This window comes from Psammomys obesus, unplaced genomic scaffold, assembly GCF_907164565.1.
Source record: "Psammomys obesus unplaced genomic scaffold, mPsaObe1.curated_primary_1811, whole genome shotgun sequence".
Lineage (NCBI taxonomy): Eukaryota > Metazoa > Chordata > Mammalia > Rodentia > Muridae > Psammomys > Psammomys obesus.
The window spans coordinates 5,593,158-5,605,968 of record NW_026596460.1 but is presented as its reverse complement, the minus strand read 5'-3'; the positions used below and the strand labels follow the sequence as shown (position 1 = coordinate 5,605,968).

The following is a 12,811-nucleotide window of genomic DNA, read 5'->3' as shown; positions in this document are numbered from 1 at the left end:
GGGAAGGGAAGGGAAGGGAAGGGAAGGGAAGGGAAGGGAAGGGAAGGTGAAGAAAAAAGAGGTAGGGAAAAGGAGAATGCAAGAAAGGGTAAGGGGAGACAGGAGATGAGAAAATTGGCTCTGCATTGTAGGGCTGACATATATAAAATCTGCAGGATCTACAGGCCTATTTGACATGGTGAGAATGATAGAACTCAAATTCGAGAATGGTTTGGAAGCAATTTGTTTTTCTCACAGGGAACAAGGCTTTTTCACAAAGCTTTGAACTAATAAGATAAGGTGAACCTACATAATAAAAGGCAATCTGACTGAAATTTGGCTGATTTTAATGATACATTGATTTTTTTTAATGTCTTCAAAACAACATCTCTATTACCAGGTACCATGCTTAGTCAAATCGACTCATAAAACTATCCATCCATCCAAAGCTAGTATTGTCATTATTGCTACATATTTTGAAGGGCTATGAGTGGCACAAGTTTTTGTTGGTTTATAGAATGGTATTTTTACCCCCTATAGATGCTCTGAATTCATGTGATTCTGTCATGATTAGCTCTAGTTTATCAAAAGTGACACAGATACACACTAAAGGACAGGACAGTGATGTAACTTTGAAAGGAGTTATGATCCAGGAAACAGCTATTTTTGGATGTCTTATATGGACATGGACTAGGTTTTGTTGTTGTTGTTGTTGTTGTTCACTTCCTTTGCTAACATAAGCTATGATGGTTCTCTACTATGGATTACTCAACCAAATAAGAAAATAAGTCGATGTAAAAAAATTAAACCTTAGAAGAATGTTTATGAAGGAGGGTCACTCAGACCAGGGCAAAGGAAAATAAAAATATCAGTTTTGAGGAAGAGAGGAATGTATGTGTTTCCAACTACAAACAACAGGAAAAAAACAACTGATGTCCAGCATAAGAGAAGGGGTGAGTAGCACAAAAATAAACAATCAGCCAGGGGAAATTGTTTTGTTTTGTTTTCAATTAAATTTTTATTTTTTATATTAATTACAGTTTATTCACTTTGTATCCCAGCTGTAGCCCCTCCCTCATTTCCTCCTAAACCCCTCCCACAGTCCAATGATAGAGAAGGTCCTCCTCCCCTTCCCTCTGACCCTAGCTTATCAGGTCTCATCAGAACTGGCTGCATTGTCCTCCTCTGTGGCCTGGTAAAGCTGCTCTGCCATCAGGGGGAGGTGATCAAAGAGCCAGCCACTGAGTTCATGTCAGAGACAGTCCCTGTTCTCTTTAATAAGGAACCCATTTGTATACTGAGTTGCCATGGGCTACATCTGAGCCGGGGTTCTAGGTTATATCCATGAATAGTCCTTGGTTGAAGTATCAGTCTCAGAAAAGACCCCTGTGACCAGATATTTCAGCCAGGGGAATTTTAATAATTCATCTACTCTGAGCCTACAGCTAGACTTTAATTTCCAAGCTCTCACTATAGAGGAATACATAGGTGATATATAGCAGAATAAATAGGCAATCCTTAGATTGATGACATTCATATTCATACCTCAGAGGATCTTCCTGGGCTCTTGTCATTCAACAGACAAAAAAAAAAAATCCCATAATAATAAATTGTAGGGTAAAGAACAGCTTTGCGACTGTACGACAACAGGGATATATAAGGAAGAGTGGGTCTCAATGTCATTTCTTGGGGAAAAATCCATGTGCCTGATGTCTCTTGGATATAGTTTATATTCTGTTCCAGGAGGGAGTTCTTTATCTTCCTACATGCCAACTATGGAAAAATGACTGGACATTTTAATGCTGAAAGGTCTGGATGGAGAATGCAATTATGTAAATGAGTTCTGTACAATGAAAGCAACATCTCACCCTAGAGTCTTTGAGCATCTGGGTAACTTACTGTTACTCCTGAAGTAGAGAGGGGCTCAACAATCACAAACATCACCAAGCCATCAGGTACTACAGTCATATTTCTATATCATTCAAAGAGCTCAGATCTTCCCTAGTTCTTTTAGCCACATGGTTAATAGTGGCTTCTGGGTAACTAGGCCTAATCATTTTGGAACTCTAAGATAACTTTTTAGGGTCATCTCCTTTTTATTTAACTGCAAAATCGTCAATGAATGTGTTGTATGGCTGTGGCTTGAGACTGGTCATCCAGAAACTCCACTGTTCGCCAAGAACAATCAGTGACTTAACGCAAGGAACAGGACACAGAATTGAAGGAGAAAAGAAAAACACAACTGTCAGCCAAGAAAGAACCTTTAAAGGTCTCTGACACAGAGAAAATAAGGAAGACTCATTACATATATTGTAACAATTTAATTGAATGATAATATTTTTTCCCATCAAAAAAAACAAACAAACTTTTCCCCAAGAAGGAAAGATCATGAGTAAGGAGAGTGATTAGGTGATTGAATTCATGAACCTGTCTGCCCGGTTTCTGCTTCCTTGATGTGTATATAAAACCTGTGCTGAGCACCAATGCTACTACTGCTTTGGTGTCCTGTATACTCCACCATGCAGGGTCTCTCTTTCATGCTCAGTGCTGCTACCCTCTTCTTGGTCCTCTGCCTAGAGCTGGGGATCAACAAAGCCCAGGAAACCACGTGAGTAAAACACATCTTTTGTTCTTCAGGAAAGCCATAGAAAGGAGTCCCCTCCAGACCTGGAAAACTTTTCATACTTTTGTCTAGCTATTTAGGTGGTAAAGATCTCTACCATTGGGGGTTCTCATAGATCTCATGTTATACTGTATTCTCTAGCAGGCTCCGTGCATTCCTTTCACATTTCTCCTGGACATATAGGCTTGTTTAAGAAATAAAACCCCGATTGTATTTGATGAGTTGCTCCTAAAGAAGTAGTCTTACTCTCTCTCTCTCTCTCTCTCTCTCTCTCTCTCTCTCTCTCTCTCATCCACTGCTCAGATTTTTGCTCAGTTTGCTTTGAAAAGGTAAGAGGTCTCATCTCCTCCCATGCCCCCTTTCCATGTCCACTGGTAGGGGAAGTGCTCCTTCCCTTTCATCTGACCCTAGCAATATCAGGTCTCATCAGGAGTGGCTGCATTGTCTTCCTCTGTGGCCTGGTAAGGCTACTTCTCCCTCAGGAGAGGTGATCAAAGAGCCAGCCACTGAATTCATGTCAGAGGCAGCTCCTGTTCCCCTTACTAGGAAACCCATTTGTAGACTGAGGTGCCATGGGCTACATCTGTGCAGGGGTTCTAGATTTTCTCCATGAATAGTCCTTGATTGGTGTATCAGTCTCAGAAAAGACCCCTGTGCCCAGATCTTTTGGTTCTGTTGCTCTCCTTGTGGAGCTCCTGTCCCCTCCAGGTCTTTCAAATATGGGAGTTTTGAAGACACTTGGTCTTCATGTATCTTTCCTAGGAAGTGAGTCCTAGAACTGTTGGTATAAGAAGGGAAATCTAACATGGATTGCCCTAGGAAAATGGAGCTATGAATAATTCTGTCTAAGAATTCTTTTGTATACCACATAACACCGAAGGACATTAGACAAAGCTCTTTATAAAGAAGATATGATCCCTTTGGCCCCAAACAGCCTTTGCAAACTAAAGAGAAAACTTGACTCTTTGCTTAGGAAGTGTCTCAATCTGCGTAACTACCTCCTTTGCTCTGTCCCCTTGCCTCATACCAGAAAAGTGCTTCATCCTATATGCTCTGTACACTGGTTTTTCTCTCAGTTTCTTTTTCTTAATTGTGGTGCAGATTTTATATATTCCAAGATATATACACATTCCTAGGCCCTACCCAGCATTCATCAGGGATGGTTTTCAAAGATTTATAAAATCCTGCATTCCATGATTCTTTCCATGTTTCTGTGGATATAAAGTTTTCTCCGAACAATGAACTGACTCTCTTGTTCCAGTCAGTGGTCAAGGAGATGAAAAATAAGTAAGTAAATAAAACAACTGTAGGGCAGTGATTCTTTTCCTTCATACTGTTGTGATCTCTAATACAATTCCTCATATTGTAGCGACCCCAAATCATAACATTATTTTCATTCATGAAGTATAATTTTGCTACTATTGTGAATCTTAATGTAAAAACAAATATTTTCTGTTGATCTTATGTGACCCCTGTGGAAGGGTCATTTGACCCCTAATTGGGTCATAACCCATGGGTTGAGAACCATTACTGTTAGGTATTTGGAAATAGCATGAGACAGTAGCCTTTTTACTTTAAAATTTGTTATTTGTAACTGGGAAAAAGATTCTCTAATTTAAACAACATTGTTGTTGTTAAATTAAACAAAAGAAGATAGTCAAAGCCAACACATAAAATTTCCTGGGATTCTGATGATTAGAAAGTGTCTCATTCAAACTTTAACTTCCTTAGTACCATGCTGTAGATTTCAGCACTGCTAAGGTATTGCAAGAATGCCCAACCCTCTGTTGTCTGATCATGTATCTAGCCACAATGCATGCAGTATGAAGAACAGGATGCCAGACTCTCAGCCCAAAGCCTAAGACAGATAGGCTAGCTCTCTGATCCTTTCTGCTCAAATGAAAGATTATGAACTAAAACCGAGGAAGACTAGAAGTTTTTAGGACTGGCAAATTAAGTCTAAAAGATGAATCAAGGCAAACAATTACTGAGATTGTGGCGGCTGTGTAACCTGGCAAGACTTATGCCTTGCAAGAATGAAGCAGGTAAGGTTTGCTGCAACATGTTCATGGTCAACGAACTAGGTAGCTCTTATTTACAAAATTTGTAACAAATTCTTCCAGAGGAAAAAGGAGAAAATTCACTAACTTCCAGAAGACAAAGGTTAAATTGCCAGACATTTACAAACACGCACTCACACATACCCACACCCATACACTTTAGCAGTTTATACATGTTATTTTCAGGGCATAATTGAGTACTATACTCCCCAACCCACCAAAAAAAAAAAACAAAAAAACAAAAAACAAAAACAAAAAACCCCAAAACTATTTACCCTCCCCTATAATCTAGAAAACCCCCCTCACCCAATATACAAAGTGTCTACATCACTGTGATGCTCTACAGCCACAGAGAACATGCTCAGATGTCATCAGTTTGTTACTCAGTGGCATGGCAACAGGTAGGCATACAGGATTCTGCCCTCATAGTGGTTATTCTAATCAGCACCACTGTGAATTAGGCTTTGAACAAAAGTGTAATATATGAACTTGATATGAGAATTATGTATTTTGTTTTCTAAGACAAAGGGAAAAGGAGGTTGAAATAGAAACATGGCTACTGACAGTCTGACATCCCAAACTCAAAAAACAAACTTCCTATCTTCAAGTAACTCAGCAGGTTCCTCCAAAGAAAATGACAATATCCCACCCCCAAGAGCAACCAAAGCAACTTTCCCTCCCCTTTGGCAAGAACCTCAGACTGCTTGTTTTTGACCTCCTTCTACACACCATGAAGTGCCTAGCTTGGATTTCTTCTGGTGCTACACGTAAAGAGAACTGTTATAGGCACTGGGCACTGACCCTACAGCAGCAAGAAAGCTGTGTGTTGACTATTAAAATCTACTCTTGAGTGGCCCCTTAGCCTGAGCTTTGTTGACATGGTTCCCCTCTCCAACCTGTAGGCCAAAATTCCACTTGTCATCTGCATGTTCATGGACATAAAATTAAAAAAACCCATATTTAAAAAAGTGTCACCAGTCATGGTGGCATCAGCATGGTACTAAGGAAGTTAAAGTTTGAATGTAACCACTTTATTTAAAGTTTTTTTTCTTTAATTTAAATGAAACTGAGTTGAAATGAACATGATTTTGTTGACCATGTTCGTAAATTATAGATGCAACATGCATTGGTAGAATTGTGTGGTGGTCTGGTGTGATACTTCATTTACATATCCCAGTCTGTATGCATTTGCATAAACAAAAAACCAAACTCCTGCTTTGCTCTGATTGGAGGATTTCCAGGACTGCTGTCTGCTCCTGAACCTTGTTTTAAGTATGTGTATCCTTTGCTTGTATTTTGTATTAAAAAAATAAGGAAAAGAATCTCTTATTATTGAGCATGTTGGCATTGTCCCCTTTATTATTTTTTTTTCCTCTTTTGGGGACATGAAGCAAGTTACTCTTTTTCTGTATCTTTTTCTTTGTAAACCTTTTGGTTTGTTTTGTTTAAAAATGGCTTTATAAAAGGGCTTTTGTAACCCCCCCAAAAAAAGAAAGTGTCTCAATCTATGTCACTCTCTACTTTACTCTGTCCCCTTGTCTCATGCCAGAATAGTACTTCATCTCATATGCTCTGTGCACTGTTTTTCTCTTCCCAGAGCTGTTCGTAAACCACTTATCCCTAAATTGAGATATACAAATTTCGTAAGGGAAAATGAGACAGTATCTGTGGAAGTTCAACTTGCTACAGAATATAAGGAATGTTTGGTGGTAAGTAAATACACAGACAAAGACTCCAATACATATAATTGTCTGATGTCCAAGGTTGACAGGCACTTGCAGGTTTAGAAAGAACTGAAAAATCATTTGCTTATCTAATAACAGCCAGACATGGGCAGAAGGTGTAACTTTGAATCTTACAGTTGGAACAAGTGGAAGTGGGAGATTTATTCAATTATCATAGAATAATGAAGAGCTGCATCTGGGGTTTGGCCATCATTCTCACAAACCCTTGTCCTGGCATGTGCACTTAAACAGCTGGCCTGCCATCTCACTGGGTCACAGAGTAAAATTTCACATGAGTCATTTCCCAGAACTCTGTCTGGTACCAAAGACAAGCCTTCCCCGAGGAAACAGCCACTGTTGGATGAATCTCTTCACCTACTAGATTCACTTGCATCCTCCTGAATCTCACACTCAGACCCCTCAGGCATGCGTCTAAGGTGTTAAGATAGAAAGTCTGGCAAACTAGTCTATGAATGATATGATAGTGATAAATATAAGGTGCCTGTGCCTTTAGTCCCCATCTCAGCTATTTCGTCTCTTGTATTGCCCTCTTCTTTTCTGGGCTAACAGAGGTCATCTCTCCCCACCAGGTCAAAGCTTACCTTGTAAGTTATAAGCCAATTGAAGGTCCCTTCAACTATATACAAACCCGCTGCCTCTGTAATGATTATCCTATCACCGTCTTTTGGGACTTTGAAATCCCAGGTAAGTAGAGGGAACTACCTGCCAAAGAGGAAACATTAGAAACCTAAACATGGCGGCAGAACTTCCAGGTGGAACCATAGAAAGGCAAGGTAGTGGGTGGAAAGAAAGCCCATGAAGACAGTCACTACGTTTTAATCTCTAGAAGGCAGTGTGTGATAAGGACTAAAAGGGAGAATGATTAGCAATGATTTGGGGAAATCAAATTCCAGGAAACAGTCATTTGGCCCTAGCAGGAAAATAGGAGGACCCTATCACATCTGAGGAATGACTTTTTTTGTTATCTCTTCCAGAAACTCTAAACTTTGCAGTAGTGCTTGACCTCATTGCAGAAAAAAATATCTGCCCTAATGATGTGGCAGTGCAACCTATCAGCTTAAGGAGGTATTATGTCTATGCTACTGTGCACAAAATTTAATGGAAGCCTCTTATGTGTTTTTCAAAACCAATGTAATTTTCCCTGAGCAAAATTAACTGAAATACTGATTATAGTCTGTTAAATAAACTTCTTATAAGCTTCTCCATGTATTAATTCATGTTGCCTCCAAAATCCATCCTCTAAGACAATGAGGTACCTCAAATTTTGTACATGGTCTTTAAAAAAATATATGGCTGATATTTTACAATTTTTTTTATTATCCATTGACATAAAAAAAAGAAAGAAATGGCTGGGGAGTTACCTCAGTGAGTAAGGTACTTGCCATGCATGTTAGGACCTGAGTTTGAATCTCAAGAACACACCTAAAGCCAGAAATTGTTGTGTACATTCATAATCTCATTGCTTTTATGCTGAGACCGGAGGAAGATAGAGAAGTTTCCACAGGAACAGCTGGGCACACTCACTGCAGTGTACGTGGTGAGGAACAAATGAAGATACTTTCCTAACCTGGGTAGAAGGCAAGCGCCAACAGTTGGCACCATCCTTTGATCTTCCTGAGTGTGCCATGACACAAGAACACTCACACTTATCCATGCACAGAAATCATAAAAATGCACAAAACCTTTTAAAGAAATAAAAAACAGAAATAAGGAAGAAAAGAACCACTCTCAAATAGGAGAAAGGTCACCAAAGTGGTGGTCTAAGTACTCAGACAAATAAGAGAGAAAGACAGGGCTGGGAGCCAAGCTGCATAGAGCTTGGCTTTTTTCCATCCCATTTACCTCCAGGAGCTTCATCTTCAGATCCCAGGAGATAGGAGTGATTTGAAACCGGTAGTCGTGGACAATCGCGGTCCTCACCATGAATGTGTACCACTGTGCCACAGCCTGTTGCTTCTTCTCAATCAGTTACAAACAAGAAACCATAACTATCTCAAACACTGCATACATTTTTTCTTATGAAGTGTAGGCACAGCAAATGTGGCTGACTGTAGATGAAAGCAGGGAGCCCTGAGTTGCATCCTCAGAGAAGACCTCTGCTGATTTGTAATAGAAACGAAGCCTGAGCAAGGGTTCAAAGTAAGTGAAGAAAATCCTGGCAGATGGTAAAGTAGGCTTCAAGATCCCAAAACATGAAAAAGTATCATATTCTCTTCAGGCAAGCTCTCTGGTGCTGGGCATGAATGAGCGGAAGGACTAGAGAGGATGCTACAGGAAGGGACAGAATCAGAATAGTCTGAGTATGTCTGGGCAAGAACATGGAATCACACTCTCCAAGCCAGTTCTCCTAAATGAGGATCAGAATGCAGGAAAGGGAAAGAAGGTTGTTCAAAGAGATTATTTGAGATCTTATTGGAGAACCAACACCAAGTGCATGTGCAAAATATGATAGCTAAAGCTCCTGTTTACTTAAGGAGCTCTTATAGCTATTTATATCTTTGCAGAAGTCCTTTTTAATCCTGATATCTTGTTTTACAGCACCTTCATCAAACATTGCCCAAGAACAATCTTCTCTTTAGCTTGGGGTTTCTTGCTTGGAGTAGGTTATTTCCATTCTGAAGAAATTTATTATGTCACAGACTACAAACATCCATCAGTCATGTTGTTGTATCTATAATCATTTACATGCTCTGTAGTTTCAATTTTGTATTTACTTAAAAAAAAAAAACCTCAGAAAACCACATTTAAAAGGTAATTTGGAGAAGACATAGATACCCTGTTGAGATGTAGCACAGAGGCAGCTCAGTCTCCATGGGGGCTCCTAGTAAGGGGAGCAGGGACATTCTCTGGAATAAACTCTATTGCCTGCTCTTTGAGCACCTCCCTCTGGAAGGGTAGTTTTACAAGGCTACAGAGAATCCAGACAGTCCTGATGAGAACTGGTAGGCTAGGGTCAGATAGGAGGAGGACCTCCCCTATCAGCTGACTAGTGGAGGGGCATAGTTGGGGAGAGGGAGGGAGTATGGGACCAGGAGGAGATGAGGGAAGGGGCCACAACCAGGACACAAAATGAATACATGATAATAATAAAATAAAAACTCAAAAAAGGTATATCTAAGGTCCTCAATGTCTGTCTCTGTAGCTATTTTTTTTAATATCTGGAACAGTCTAGGTGAGAAAGTAAACATCTATTATTTTTTACATTAAAAATTAATAACCTTTAATTATAGTAAAGATAATCATATACATTTATTATATATTATATATTTAGACTGTTTGCAGCATACTTGGTATTTCTAGTCTGGTCCTAATTATTTTCTATCTACAAAATAAGCATAGTTAAATAAAACATTCTTGAAAACCACAAACACTGCTTCTAAAACATAGGGTTTACTTAGCTCTTCTATGATTTTGTTAAAATTAAGTTTTACAAAATGAAATGCCCCATCTATTAAATGCATAAAATATTCTGTGTTAGATGGTTCTTGCATGCTACAATGTACATGTTCTAGAGAGATATCTACAGTGTCTGTCTGTTGCTTCCTATGATAGAGATTCTACTAACAAAAAAATTATTAAATAACCTATGAACTAGTATTGTATCCTGAAGCATATCAGGATACCCAAGTGCTACAACTTTCATGTTACCATCGCATTGAAATACCCTCCTGCTTAAAAGAAGAAATTGTCATACTGATGAACAGCATGTATAAATATAGAAGATCTCATGGACTTTCCCCTGTCTATTTTTGCATGCCTGCTATTATTCTTTTTGTTCTGCTCATATTTAGGCAATCATGTTGTTAAAATCATAGGGGCATAGGAGGAGATGAGGGAGGGAGGTGGAATTTGGAAGGAATAGGGGAGGGGGTTACAGCTAGGATACAAAGTGAATAAACTGTAAATAATATAAAAAATAAGAATAAAAATAAACATTTTAGGAATTTATAAAAATAAATAAATAAAAGTGCAATCATAGTGCTTGCTCCAACGGATGTGGTCATTTAAAGATAATCCTTATAAGGAACTCAGCACAGGAATTTGTTTCATAAAAATTCAATAAAGGATAACTATTTTTTCTTTAAAAAAAAATCATATGAATTTAGCTTCTGGCATGCTGAGCAGACAGTCTCAAATTGACCTTCATGACCCTGTGGCTCTTGAAATGTATCAATATTTGCTGAGCCTTAGCTGCAGGGGTTGATGTATGCATAAACCACTATAGGCAAATAAAGAATGCTGAGAGTGGGAAAAATATCTTCCTCAAGAAATAACAAATTATCCAATACAAAACTGTCACTCCTTAAGAGATATGGACAAATAATATACAGACTAATCATGTTGTATTTAGGAATATATTGTATACATATATACATATAATAACAATGAAAAAAGGCAATATATTTGAAAGCAAGCAAGCAAGTTTATAGTGGAAGGTTTAGAGGGATGAAAGGGAAGAGGGAAATGATGTAGTTATATTGTAATCTCAAAATAAAATTTTTTGCTTTTTTATCTTAATTTTTATTAATTACACTTTATTCACTTTGTATCCCCCCATAAACCCCTCCCTCCTCCTCTCCCAATCCCACCTTCCCTCCTTTTTCTCCACAGATGCCCCTACCCAAGTCCACTGATAGGGGAGGTCTTCCTGTCCTTCCTTCTGATCTTAGTCTATCAGATCTCATCAGGAGTGGTTGCATTTTCTTCCTCTGCGGCCTGGTAAGGCTGCTTCCCCCTCAGAGGGAGGTGATCAAAGAGCAGGCCAATCAGTTCATGTCAGAAGCAGGCCCTGTTCCCATTACTATGGAACCCACTTGGACACTGAACTGTCATGGGCTACATCTGTGCAGGGGTTCTAGGTTATCTCCATGCATGGTACTTGGTTGGAGTATGAGTCTCAGGAAAGACCCCTGTGCTCAAAATTTTGTTCTGTTCCTCTCCTTGTGGACCTTCTGTCCTCTCCAGCTCTTACTATTATTTCCCACTTCTTTCGTAAGATTCCCTGCATTCTGCCCAAAGTTTGGCCATAAGTCTCAACATCTGCTTTGATAGTCTGCAGGGCAGAGCCTTTCAGAGGCCCTCTGTAGGAGGCTCCTAACTTGTTTCCTGTTTTCTTCTTCTTTTGGAGTCCATCCTCTTTGCCTTTTGGAGTGGGGATTGAGCATTGTAGTCAGGGTCCTCCCCTTGATTAGTTTCTTTAGATGTACAGATTTTAGTAAGTTTATCCTATATTATATGTCTATATGAGTGAGTATATACCGTGTGTGTTTTTCTGTTTCTGGGATAGATCACTCAGGATGATCTTTTCCAGATCCCACCATTTACCTGCAAATCTGGAAGGCACTAGAATCAATAATATAAGTCAGAATTATAAATTCTATATGTTTCTACTTATAAGGGATAACCAAAACAGTATAAAGTCATAAATACGGATTTTCTGCATAGCTAGCACTACGGATGTCTGGAAAAAGAAGTGTTTGAGGTCTATCATTGTCTTTTTATATACCTCAGTTTCTATTTCTTTTGCCAAACAATCTCCATCAACCACTATTGATCAGCGAAGCTTCTTTTTGCAGTGGGCAACAGTAACTGAAGATACTCAAAGTCACGAGATCACCCTGCCCAAAGTTCAGAGAATATCATAGAATAGAGAACAGGAAGAATGTAAGAGCCAGAGGAATGGGGTAAAGTGTTGTGATACTGTCTTCTAGACATGCCATCCCGTCATATTCCTGAATTCTTAGCAGCTCTGACTACTGCACATACCCATAGAAGACTAGGCACACCAACATTTTGTCATGAAATGGGGAGGGGCTCAGGAGGGTCTCTGAAGATTAATAGTTACTTTAATGGTTCTTCTTTACTGATTTTGCCATTAGTAAGGTGTTGATGATCTGATCCTATATATAAATTCCCCTCTATGCTTCTGTAACAAAATCCCAGTGATTTGAATCTGTTCTAGCCCAGTGGCATAGTGTCAGTGAGCAGCCGATGGCATGAGAACCGCAGTACCCGCCTCTGTCCAGCCATAAGGAGTTGTGGGTGGGGTAGAAATGCCCCCTCTCCGCTCATCATCACTCTGCTCCTCACAACCTGTAACAGGCCAGAAGAGCTGACCCCACCACACTTCTGGGCAGCATGAAAGTGCTGGCCCGAGGGTATGAGAGCTGGAGAGCTGACCCAGTCCGTCGGTAAGTAGAACACTGGGGAGAGAGGTGTGACACGGGGCCTGAGCAGCACAGTAGAGATGGCCCTGATGGTGTGGATGTGGGTGAGCTGGCCTTGAGGGCCTGATCATGGGAGACTGACCCTGCCGTTTGCCAGACATGCGGTGGCATGGCCTCTAGAAATTGTCCCAGTGCCTCTGCACCTACTGAATCACAACATGTACCATCATGGAAACC

General features: G+C 39.7%; 1 protein-coding gene across 1 annotated transcript; it reads left to right on the top strand.

Moving 5' to 3' along the window:
* The first annotated feature begins 2,498 nt into the window (after positions 1–2,498).
* LOC129669944 (prolactin-inducible protein homolog) lies at positions 2,499–7,506 on the top strand. Its single transcript, XM_055598321.1, has 4 exons — positions 2,499–2,587; positions 6,260–6,371; positions 6,977–7,091; positions 7,382–7,506. Exons 1-4 carry the CDS (start codon positions 2,499–2,501, stop codon positions 7,504–7,506), a joined length of 441 nt encoding a protein of 146 aa, XP_055454296.1.
* Positions 7,507–12,811: the final 5,305 nt, after the last annotated feature.